General features: G+C 45.0%; 1 protein-coding gene across 1 annotated transcript in view; it reads right to left on the minus strand.

Moving 5' to 3' along the window:
- SLC26A7 (solute carrier family 26 (anion exchanger), member 7) overlaps positions 1 to 12,922 on the minus strand; it is a 113,578-nt gene that overhangs the window by 67,245 nt on the left and 33,411 nt on the right. Inside the window, exon 3 of the mRNA XM_015406407.1 lies at positions 7,228 to 7,400. Within this exon, the coding sequence (XP_015261893.1) occupies positions 7,228 to 7,400 (173 nt within the window). The remainder of the gene's footprint in view (positions 1 to 7,227; positions 7,401 to 12,922) is intronic.

Raw genomic sequence — 12,922 nt, forward strand, 5'->3', positions numbered from 1 at the left:
CTTCCCCTCCCCACAACAGACACCCTGTGAGGTGGGTGGGGCTGAGAGAACTCTGACACAAACTGCTCTTTCAGGAACAGCTGTGCCAGAGCTTGTGACTGACCCAAGGTTATCCAGCCAGGTGCAAGTGGAGGAGTGGGGAATCAAACCCGGTTATCCCAGATTAGAATCCGCACACTTAACCACTGCACCAAACTGGCTTTTTTTCAAGGTATAAGCTTTCATGTGCATGCACATTTCTTCAGATAAGAATTAAATAGAAATTGAAGAAGAAGAAAAAGGAGGAGGAGGAGATTGGATTTATACCCTGCCCTTCACTATGCGAAGGAGTCTCAGAGTGGCTTACAATCTCCTTTCCCTTCCCCTCTAAACAACAGACACACTGTGAGATAGGTGGGGCTGAGAGATCTCTTTCAAGAACTGCTCTTTCCAGAACAGCTCTGAGAGAACTGTGACTGACCCAAGGTCACATCAGCAGCTGCATGTGGAGGAATAGGGAATCATACCCGGTTCTCCCATATTAGAGTCCACACTCCTAACAGCTACACCAAACTGGCTCTCGTAGGTAGAGGGTGAGCAGTAAATTAGCATACAGCATAATGAAGTTGTTTAACAGATTCAAGCTTGTTATTCAAACAATAATTCTTGTTATTCTTATTAGGTAAAGGTAAAGCTTTCCCTTGCTCGAAAGCCAGTCGAATCTGACTCTAAGGATGCAGTGCTCATCTCCGTTTCCAAGCCGAAGAGCCAGTGCTATCCATAGACGTTTCCGTGGTCATCTGGCCGGCATGACTAGACGCCAAGACGCACAGAACACTGTTATCTTTCCACTGAAGCAGTACCTATTTATCTACTTGCAATTTCTTGCTTTCGAACTGCTAGGTTGGCAGAAGCTGGGACCAGAGACGGGAGTTCACTCCGTCATGTGCCAAGGGGGAGAGATTTGGGCCTTGCTATTTTACCCTTAGCTAGCTTTAGCTGGGGATGCTTTAATTATTATTGTAAGCTGCCTTGAACCAAGAGGAATGGTGGGATATGCTTTAATATAAAAAATAAAAAGTAAATCTTGCTTGTTCTAGCAGCTTACTGCCTTTTACAGGTTATTCATTTCTTTTTCCTCTGTTAAATTAGGAAGAGGATAGATCAATTATGTGGGCCTTCTTGGTTGATTATTTCTGTTTTTCATAAGACCATTAAAACTGGGGAGGGAGAGTAATTCAAATCACCGAGATTCCCATTTGAACACAATGTGAAAAAATGCCTGTACTCATATATGAGGTTGTGCCAATTTCCACCAATTCTCCCCCCCCCCTAAGACTTAGGACAGCCCCCCCCCGCCCCCAGCTGCCAGTACTCAGGACTGGTGAGCATCACCACAAGAAAAGCCTGGGTAGCAAGGCAATGTAGCAAGAGAAGGAAATTGACCAATCAGTTCATCATTTAAATAACAGTAGGTTGATACAATACAAAAAGAGTTTTAAAAAAATTAAGGCAGCCACCACGGAAAAAAATGTGCTATCAGAAATTACATGCAGCTTTATTTGCTGTCTGAAAAAAACAACGATCCCACCGCACTTACAAATGAACTGGGGTAGAAATGGGTTTGACCGGGGATAATGTTGCAGTGTGAAAGCACTCTTAGGCCACCTGGCAGGAATTGTGACTGCTTCCAGTGAGAAACAAAGCCAACTTGGATACAAAAAAGAGGGGCTGGAACATCAGGCCTTTCCCCCTTATCTTTAAAAGCAAACAATACAGAGGCACGTAAAACAGGAGTCCAGCAGTACTGGAATGTATTCCCTCATAAATTTTTGTGCGTCAGAGCTTAGTTCATCAGATGACTTTGATGGGACACTTGAAATTGGTGCAGACCACAGCTTCACATCGCATGCCACTGTTAGCGCTTGCCTTACAGCATGGCAATTTTAACCATAAAGCTGGCTCTACCACTCTGTTATCTAAGTTTACAAGCTTTACATGTTTCCTTATTTCCATGGCTTGAATTCAGTATGCTACACAAATCAAACCACAGTGCCCGTGCTTAACTGGCCTGGTCCCTGTCAAACTATGTGGATCAGCCAGGACCACCACAAACTGAATTACCATATGGGTCTGCATGGCAGGGCACAGAAGCTCTGAAACAGACCTCTCCAGGCAAAAAGGGATGTTAAATGTTTTTAACCTGGGCTTGACACTCTGTCCCAGCAACTGCAGGGACTGTCTGTTTAAAAATAAAGGAGACACTAACTGAGCTGAGTGTGAGGAGAGGGGAAGGAGGGGCTCCTGTCTTCCTCTCCATGCCTTTTCCTGACCAGAAACAAAGCTGAGGGCAGTTATTTCCCTCATTTTGGTCATTCCATGTGCATGGAATATGGCACGTGGAACAGCCAAAAAGGAGAAATAACTCCCCCCACCACCACCACTGTTTCAGGTCAGGAAAGGGTGCTTCAAAAACTGTTATGGATCCACAAGGGTTAAGCTGACACTAAATATTATGAAAATACAAAATTTATTCAGGTGTACACATTTTAAAACTTTGATTCATTAAAAATATACCATTCAGACATAAAAAACTTCTCAACATTCATACATAGATGGGTTAGTGCTGTGCAACTGAACCAAACGCGTTTCGGCCCCTCAAAGGGCCTTCCTCAGTGGTCACAATTCCAATTACAAATTTGACATACATTCAAAAAAATTTTTTACATAAGATGTTAAATACATATACACTATAAGGCCAGATGTTGTTTCCTAAATACTTCTGTATTTGTTTATTATTATTCTATAAGATGGGCCTCCAGTCTAGCCAATTAAAGTCCACCAATAATTCTGGTAGCACAAACTTGCGTGAGTTGAAATGTATGTCACTCCATCCTGTAACATCTAGTTTGGCCCTCAGCTTCGGAAATTAGCACATCTCGTCTTGCCCTACAGTTGTGATCCTATGACAGAAATCTCCTGTGTGGGCACACCATAAGGACTAGAACTAGAACAAAGGGGCCGTGAACATAAAAGAGATGCTACTGCATTTCTTCCTTTGGCTACCACTGGTTAGTTTTATTCATTTGTTTAGTAATTTAGATTCCACTGTTCTCTGTATAAAAAACACGTCTAAGAAGTTAAAGCGCATTTAAAACAATACAATCCATTAAATTATACAAATTCATTCAAACAGAGGTTAAAGCAGAATAAAACCCAGAGATGAAATAAAATCTTGTTTTAGGCCTTCAGGAACACCTATGTTTTTACAGTCTGCTGGAAAGCCGGGGGGGGGGGCGGGCATGAGGGAGCTCCTGGAGAAGGGTTCCACAATCTGTGGTGGTTGCCAAGAAGATTTTCACAGAAGTCCCTGCCAGACACACCCACAACAATGAAGGTTTCCGTAGCAGGGCTCCTTCAGATGTCATAAGAGCACACAGAGAAATATACAGGGTGGAAGCAGTCCTTTGAGTATTCTGAGAAGCAACTGAAGGAGTTTTGAGGCAAAAGGGGAGATGTGGCGTACTGTGGTAATGCGGGTACTTGCTTTTAAATTTCTGAGTGGTGGCATACATGATTTGGAAACAGCAATCTTTAGCATCTTTGTGACTTCATTTTCCATCATGTCTCTGCATGCTCAATGTGGAAAGCAAAGCTAGTTGTGCCTCTGAGAAAAATTCAGTATTCCCTATTGGTGCAGTCAAAACACTGAGAAAGTGATGAAGATTAAATTCTGCCTGCAGAAATATGCAGCAAAGAGTATTGGCTTTGGTCTAGTGACTGTCTCATGTTCTTCTCCACTCAGTAGTCATTTTTTTTTATCCCAGAAACATTATTTCTGTTAAAAGCACCCACGTGTACTAATAGCTACACAAATCATTGAGAAAAGAGGGTTAAATTGCCTCTTTTTCCCAAGTAGAACTGGTTTGTGGAAGAGGGAGAAAGGGCACATTTTGCTCCCCTACCCTTCTCAACTACACACATCTCCACCCAATCCACATGGCTTTGTCCAAATGGGTCCCACATTTCCAGCAATTATCTTTTTGAGAGTCAAAAGGAACAACTGAAGGGAGAAGGATGTTCCAGAAATTCATTGATGGTTGGCTGGATCCAGGGATTTTTTTTAAAAAGAGGTAATGGAACTCTCAAGAGGGAAATGAAGTTTTCAATCTGTATACTGAAAACTCACGAACTTAAAAAACAAAAAAATTGTCAGAGAGGTTTCAGAACTCTGTTCGGACGCATTCCCCCAGAAAAAAAAAGCCCTGGCTGGATCTAAGTCAATGAACGGCAGAAAAATTCTGGAGTTATTCTCATCAATTCAGGCCAAGAAGTTAAAGATATGTCTGTAACTGGCAAATTTAGATCAAAGGAGGAACAAAATCAATTTTCTGTATTAAACTTTCCAAACTGCATGTGAAATAAAAATTGGGACATATATGGTAAAGTAGGGACAAGCAGTGCCAGGAAAATCTCTGCACTGAGCCTATCAGCAGCCTTCTAAATGAGGAGGACACAGGTGTGCATGGATGCTGTGAAACCCTAATGTTCTCTTTTATGCCCTGGAAGTAGCCACAATGCAATTTCTCACCAATTTTTCACTTGGGGAGATGAATAGGAAAGAAGCGGTTTTGCAAAATTTTCATTCTGGATTAATTCAAATGCTGCCGATATCAGTCACCATTTTATTTTAATTTATATTTAAGCAGGGGTCGTTTCGTAGAAAAAGAGCTAGGGGAACTCATTAGCATAACTCATTAACATATGTCACACCCCCTGACATCACAGGAAGTGTGTCATAAGGCCACACCCACCACTCAGTTAGTCTTAGTTTTAAAGGTTAGTCTTAAAGGTGCTATTTGTTAGTCTTAAAGGAGCTATTTGAACTCTTGGACTATTTTGCAGCAACAGACTAACACAGCTACCTCGGGGAAGCTCCTGGATGGGGCTGGGAGTCCTTGCGGAGGCCACGTGGAGTGGCCTCGGCCAGGCAGAGAGGGAGGATGCCAACTTACCCTCCTGCTTCTTCCTCCTTCTGCAACAGAATGAGGCTGGAAGCAGGGGGCGGCCGGAAGAAGGGGGCGGGGCTTTGCCATGTGCCCACTCCACCCCCGGTGCCCCGATTCGAGCCCTGGCGAGGAAGTCCCGTGAAGGGCCCCCGCGCCCCCAACAGTCCCGGCTGCCACAGCGGGAGTGCGAGGAAGCCCCGCAAAGGCCCCCCACTCCCAACGATCCTGGCTGCCGACGACGACCTTGCGGCTCCACTACCGAGCCCCATGAGGGGCACAGTGGTGGACCTGCAAGGCCGGCGGGAGTGCGAGGAAGCCCCGCAAAGGCCCCCTGCCCCCAACGGTACCAGCCGCCAGCCTTGCAACTCCACTGCCGAGCCCCGCGAAGGCCCTCCCTGGCCCCAGGCAGGCAGGGGTGGGGAGAGGCGGGGAGGAAGCAACTTACCCTCCCTCTTCTCCTGCCTCCTCCTGGCTGAATGAGGGCTGGAAGCGAGGCAGCTGGAAGCAGGGGGTGGGGCTTCGTCGTGTGCCCACACACACCTCACCCGGGGAACGGCGATCCCCCGCTTCCCCCCAGAATCGACCTCTGTATTTAAGTATTATTTATTAAAATACTGATATATTAGAAATAAAAAACCCTCATAATCATCCCTCTCAAGAAAATGCCTTCATCTCAAATACAATTTAAAGCCCTGGCAAACAAAATAGCCTTACGGTGACTCCTATGATTTCCAAAGTTCACACACACACACACCATCACCTTCTCAGGAAGCCCATACCACAAGGTGGAAGCCACTATTGGAAAGGACTAGGATCCAGTAGATGCCAAATGGGCAGCCTTAAACTGGGGAACAACCAGAAGGTGTCAACAAGAAGTCCTCAACTGGAATACAGGGATTATACCATAACTGCATCTTTGTGGCAGATCTCCATGAAGATGGCTATCATATCTTGCAGGGCACATACAGTGGAGTTGGATTTAGCATAGGGTTACCAAACTTCAGGTGGTGTCAGTCAAGGACGGGAGATCACGGGACAGGCTGAACTTAGTAAGGAAAAACGACCGTGATAAGATAACGAAACCTTCTTAGGAAAAATATATATCTTCTTTAATCATCCAGTGAGTGACACATCATTAAAGGTGTTTCCTTTGAAGTAAATTGATCCCAAGTTTTTCTGACGGTACAGCGTTCAACAGACGGTTTCACTCAAGGTTTCATCAGACGAGGAAAAAAGTTATCTTCTCACGGCTGTTTTTCCTTACGAAGTTCAAACTCCAGGTGGTGCTGGAGATGTTCTGGGATTACAGCTGATCTCCAGACAACAGAGATCACTTCACCTGTAAAAAAAATGGCCACTTTGGAAGGGGAACTCTATGGCCTTAGACCCCATTAAAATTCTTCCCCTCCCCATACCCTGCCCTCCTCAGACTCCACCCCCAAAATCTCCAGGTATTTTCCAACCTGCAGATGGCAACCCATGCCTAAATGTATAGTAGGATTTGGGGGAGGGGGTAGCCTCTACCTGGTTAGGGCATTATTTGAATCAACCCCCAGTTTGTTTGAATCAACTCCCAGTTTGTACCAATGTTCCCTCTAAGCCGTGGAGTCTCGTGAGCAAAAATTCTACTTTGTGAGCTACTGGCATTAAAGTTGTGAGCGAGCGATTTGGCCGCTGCATAGATTAGTTTGCTCTGGAGCCCTCCTTCCTGAGCAGAGACAGAAATGCATGAGCCGGAGGCTAAAAAACTGCGAGCTAGCTCACACGAACTCAGCTTAGAGGGAACACTGGTTTTTATGTGTAGCCCCGCTGGTGGAAGACAGAATCTGTGAAATCAAGTAATGAAAAACCCGGTTTTCCAGAGGCTGAACCAAAACCTTCATAGAAAAAGGTCACTTTCATTTAGTAGGGCTCAGTATTGACGAGCTGAGACTGAGGAGCTTTGGCAAGGACTAGAGCCCATCATGAAATGCACCATGTTTTTATTTTTAAATTTCATGTAGAACTCTGCTGCCTAAAGACCTCTTCCAACCTTGCCTTTGTAGTATTAAAGATGCTGTCACACGGCCCTTTCCCGTGCTGCTTAGGCCATATCAGGTGAGTCAGAATATCATACCATAGCTCCTTCACAAGCCAGTATTGCTCCTCCTGGAAACTGGGACAATAGAGGAAGCTCAAGGTGTGAAGTCCAAAGCAATATGCACCTACATTTACTTATTGGCTGTTTGGGAATACCTACTTGAATGAGGCCTCCCAATAATGAAACTGCTGCTGCGACTCCAATCCTCTGCATTTCAAAATCAGATAGACCCAACACCACGGAGTGATTGCTTGTTGTAAAACTACTGTTCATTGGAGGCACAAGACGCTCAACAGCATTTGCAGATATCAAGGAAGTTAAAGCAAAGGTCCCTGTAAAAGAAAAGAGATATTTTAATTTCCACTGGCTGCAGTCCCTGTTTGTTTTATACTGTGGCTCATTTACTTAGGAGGAAGGAAGTGTAATTGAAATTGATGGCTATGTCCATGTGTCAGCTCTGAGGTCAGGCAGCCCAGATACCCACCTTCCTGTGCTCCTCTTCTGCACATACCATGTTTCAACACCGTCTCTTGACATGCAAATTTTATTTCCATATTCAAAGTCCCACTTATGTATTATGCAAATGTTAAGCCAAAGGCTGTATCAAAGGCCTATTTTGTGTGTGAGCAGTCCTGAGCAGGTCTATTCAAAGGGGCTTACTCCCAGGAAAGTGTTCTTAGGGTTGCACCATGTGCGTGTGTGTGCATGCATGCAACTGCATACACATACAATCTCAGAGGCTCGATAGAAACATTTTTGAAATATTGGTCATCAATACTACAAATACGTAGGGCTTCCATCCAACATGAAAGATGTCACCTAATCTATAGCTTTATTTCTAGCTCAGAATACATTGGGGTTGGATCAAAAATTTCTCTTGAGCTCACGGAATGAATTCTCCCCTCCTAGAAGAAAAGACCATTGGGTCCAACTCCCTGGTTCAGTTTCAACCCTGTGGGGTTGCCCAGCTCACTCACATTAAAGAACTGCTGCTACTTTTGTACTGATCACCACGTTTATTTTAATTTCTTTCAATAAGATGTTGCATAATTGGGACCATCACTGACTTCAAGGGCATGTTAACAAAATGAATTTGCTCTCTCTCATTTTGGAACATAAAGCTTAAACCACCAGTCGTATGAGGGCCAAGCTACACATTACATCGGGAATCTGTGATCCTGTACCCTTGTTTTTTCCACTACCTGGATTAAAAGTAACCCCAGAATGGGGAAATAACACTACTCAACAGGGCTGTAGTAAGGACAAAACAGGAACAAATGACCATGGACACCACTCTGAACTCCTTAGAAGAAAAGCAGAAGGAGGCCTCCTTACCCCTGGTGGGGAACACAGAGAAGACATAAAGGCAGACTGAGAGGTGGCTTCGGTTGGAGTGATGATGCAGAGCTAATCCCCCTTCCCCAGCCCTACTACCCTTATTCACACAGACTGCTACTTAAGGCTAATAAACTACTCATACACCAGGATATTGGACCACAGATCCCCAACATTATGTGTAGCTGGTGTTTCCCTGGTAAAGCAGCCACTTTGGGATGGCAAAAGTAGCAGTGAGTAAACAGCACAGGGAGAAGTGCTTTAAAAGAACAACCCTCTCCCTTCACCATGGCCCAAATTAACCCCCTTTCCCCAAGGATGCTTTACAAATACACACCAAATATACTTCTCAATCCCTCGTCCAGCCAGAGAGTCCTTCTTTGAAGTCTACACTTTCATTTAGCAAACGGTCAAACCGATATCAAGTTGTACTGCTCAGATATTCGTGCCTTAAAATTAAACTGCATTTACTATTTCTCCAAAGTACCAGATGGCCTGAATGCCTTTCTTGTAGAAACCAATTGTCCAGCTTGTCCCAGTTGGGCAATTATTACCCTTTAAATGAAATAACGACATAACGTCTACTTTGCTGACTTAGAGCCATCTTAGCTTCCAAGGACCTTGCCACAGAATTCAGATTCAGTTTGCCAGTGACTCGTGAGGGCCTTGGACAATATGCTTTGCATACATTCTGATGCAAATTCTATGTACTTTGGACTTGAACATTGTTTTCCCAGCAGACCACATGGCTCCTACAGAGCTGTTAAACGTAGCGCTAAATGCACATTTTGGTACACTGGCCAATTTTCAAAAAACCACGCAATTACTCAAAAGACAATGATTGCTCTTAAGAAAGCATAACAACAACCAAAGGGAATGTGCAGAGACTTGGGCTTTTCAAACCCTGTGGGGTTAGCTTTGTGTGTGGCACCACACAATTCTGGACTTCCAAGGAGAAACTCCTCTCCCTGTGTCTGAAAGACTCCCACTACTCATTCCCTTCCTCCATCCTTTCCAATGCATATTAACACAAGGGAGGCCATGACCCCATAACCAACTCTATTGTTTTCTGCAACTGGGACCAGATGGTCTTCTCTGTGAAAAACCTGCTTCTCAGTCTTGGGTGGCCAGTGTCTCAAATTATTATCTTGAAAGGACCTTTCTTTGGTTCATAATAAACATTATTGGAATGTTCATGGGAGCTTGCAAATTACTTAGGCTAATTTTACTACAGCAATGTTCAGGGAGCCTGTTGTTTTCTGGTAAGTGTAATAGTAATGGCCAACAATACTATGAATAAGTTTCACAGTTGCCAGTTCTGGCTTAGTAAATTCCTGGAGATTTGGGGACAGTGCCTGATGGGGGCAGAGTTTGGGGGGAGGAGCTCAGCGGGGATGGGAGGGCACCCCTCCCACCCTCCAAAGCTGCTATTTCCTTCAAAGGAACTAGTTTCTGTAATCTGGAGATCTGTTGTAGTTCTGGGAGAATGCCAGATCCCATCTGGAGGTTGGGAACCCCGACTCGTTTACTAGATCATGACCAATTACATTTTTTTTTTATCACTACAGTGCCATCTGTGCACATGGACTTCAGAGTGGGTTATGATGAAAATGACAGGTCCATGCCTTGGAGACTGTACAATCTAAATGTCAGAAGACGGAAAGTCAAAATCTGTATTCAGATGCCAAACTAACCAACCACGGATGTCACCAAACAAGCAAGTCTCAAATCCTCAGGCTCAAACTTTTCCTCCCCTCACACACTGACCTGTAACTACATAGTTTAAGAAGTCATCTAAATTGTGGTTTGCTTGTGACATCAGAATAGACCTGAAGGCAGGGCTTTTTTTGTGTAGAAAAAGCCCAGCAGGAACTCATTAGCATAATAGGCCACACCCAACATCAAAAACTCATTAGCATATTAGACTACAGCCCTGGCAGCACAGCTCATTAACATATTAGGCCACACACCCATGTTACCAGAAGTGTGGTCATCCAGCCACGCCCACCTTTTGCTTCTTATTCTGTTGACCTTGTTTGTGGTCAAAACCCAGGGCTTTTTTTGTAGCAGGAACTCCTTTGCATGTTAGGCCACACACCCCTAATGTAGCCAATCCTGATTGATGTAAAAACTTTACAGACCACTTTTTCTCTTTAGCCCAAGTTGGCTTATAGTCATGACCTCAGGCCAAATAACATCATCATTACAGTGATATAAATTTCCACTATGAAACCACAAAGCTTCCAAAGAACGCAACCCCAAAAATAATCGCATGGTAGAAAAGGTTAGTATACTTTAAGTTACGGTTGCCAGATTTGGGTTAGAAAATACCTGAAGATTTGGGGGGGGGTGGAGTCTGAGGAGGGCAGGGTATGGGGAGGGGAGGGGAGGGACTTCAGCAAGGTCCAATGCCATAGAATTCCCCTCCAAAGCAGCCATTTTCTTCAGGGGAACTGGTCCCTATTGTCTGGAGATCAGTTGTAATAGTGGGAGATCTCCGGACCCCACCTGGAGATTGGCAACCCTGCTTTCAGTGCAGTTCTATGCAGAGGACCGCTTCTGGAAGAAGCAACTGATCGGCATTTGTCCAGCACCATTTTCCCAACCCGAGAGGTCCAGAGAGCTTCTTTTTGCCCCATTGGGGAAACTTACATGAAGCCATCAGTTCGTGTAAGTTCCCCATTGGGCAAATTGCAGGTCTCCTGGGCCATCTAAGGCTGGAAAAATGGCCTGGGAGGGGGAAGGCTAAAGTTCTTTCATAAACATCAAAAGGTCTATGTGTGCCTATGAATTAAGTTCACAGCTGGGAACTTCCAGACTAGGCCTATAGAAAGTCCCGATTGGGATTCACGATGTTTATTATATGTCAATCAGCCCTCATTACAGCACAAATAATCTGAATCATTTTTTGGGGTCAGCAACACTATTCTTAGGGGCATCCTATATATATAATTCCTCTAACACATTGGCCATTTCCAGCTCTCTAGTGAGCTCCATTAGCCATTGGCCCATCGATCATTACAGCACAAATAATCTGAATCATTTTTTGGGGTCAGCAACACTATTCTTAGGGGCATCCTATATATATAATTCCTCTAACACATTGGCCATTTCCAGCTCTCTAGTGAGCTCCATCAGCCATTGGCCCATCGACCACCACTCAAGAGTATTCACATGCCATTGGCTGGGTGCTGGGTCCGCTCCACTCTCCCACCCACTGTCAGCCTGGACACTCTTCCCTCACAGAATAAACTGCCAAAACAGCTGACTCTCCTGCTTGGCTCATCAATGGCTGACTGGCTACTGAGGTGGGCCAGCCGCCGTCAAACCATTCTCTTCAGCCTCCTGTTGTGCAACTGACTTTCCCCTTCGGTTGCCAATCTCCAAGTGGGACCTGGAGATTTCCCGCTGTTACAATTGATCTCCAGATGACAGAGATCAGTTCCCCTGGAGAAAATGGCTGCTTTGGAGGGTAGACCCCATGGCATTATACCCTGCTGAGTCCTCCCCCTCCCCAAACAGTGCCCTTCACAGGATCCATCCTTCAAATCTCCAGGTATTTCCCTTGTCAGAGCTGGCAACCCTATTTCCCCCTCAGTGCATGTTGCTAGGCATCCAAACTTGGATCTGTCAGTAAAACAGGTAGGGAGCAGACTCTTTCCACACCTATCTTGGCCTTTGGGAGAAAAATCATTGAGGCCAGTCCTGACTAGAGTTGCCAGCTCCAGGCTGGGAAATTCCTGGAGATTTTGTGGTGGAGTCTACGGAAGCCAGAGTTTAGGGAGGGGAGCAGCCTCAGCTGAACAGAATGCCGTAGAGGCCACCCTCCAAAACAGTTATTTTCTCCAGGGGGAGACAGAGATCTGTTGTCTGGAGTTCATTTGTGATACCCGGCAATACCACAGCCAGTGTGGCGTAGCACTTAGTGCTTCAGAGCAGGGTCTACTAGACCCAGGTTCTTGCTGTGGAAGCTGAGTGGGTAATTTCAGATCAGTCACAGACTTTCAGCCTAACATACCTCACAGAGTTGTGCAAGTCAAAATGGGGAAAAGAGAATGATGTAAGCTGCTTTGGTCCCCACTGCAGAGAAAGACTGTACTTTTATTTATTTATTTATTAATTATTTATTTATTATTTGTATTTCTATCCTGCCCTCCCCGTAGGCTCAGGGCGGCTTACAGGTCATATTGCCAAGTCATAACATAACATAAAACAATACATACATTAAAATTTTTAAAACCAGTTATAATCATAGAAAAATATATTCAGTACTCCTCGCATGAAAACCAAGATGGCCATCTCTTGAAATCTCATTCAAGTGCTCAACCTCCAGATTACCCTGTACCCAAATTCTAGTGCGTTGATGGTGCCATGGCGTTGGTGGTACCATGGCGGTGGCGGCTCCTATTCGAACGCCTGGCGGAAGAGCTCCGTCTTGCAGGCTCTGCGGAACTGTGCTAGGTCCCGCAGAGCCCTGATCTCCTCTGGGAGCTCGTTCCACCAGATAGGAGCCGCCACC

The sequence above is a fragment of the Gekko japonicus genome, unplaced genomic scaffold (genome assembly GCF_001447785.1).
Source record: "Gekko japonicus isolate JY-2015 unplaced genomic scaffold, Gekko_japonicus_V1.1 scaffold3060, whole genome shotgun sequence".
Lineage (NCBI taxonomy): Eukaryota > Metazoa > Chordata > Lepidosauria > Squamata > Gekkonidae > Gekko > Gekko japonicus.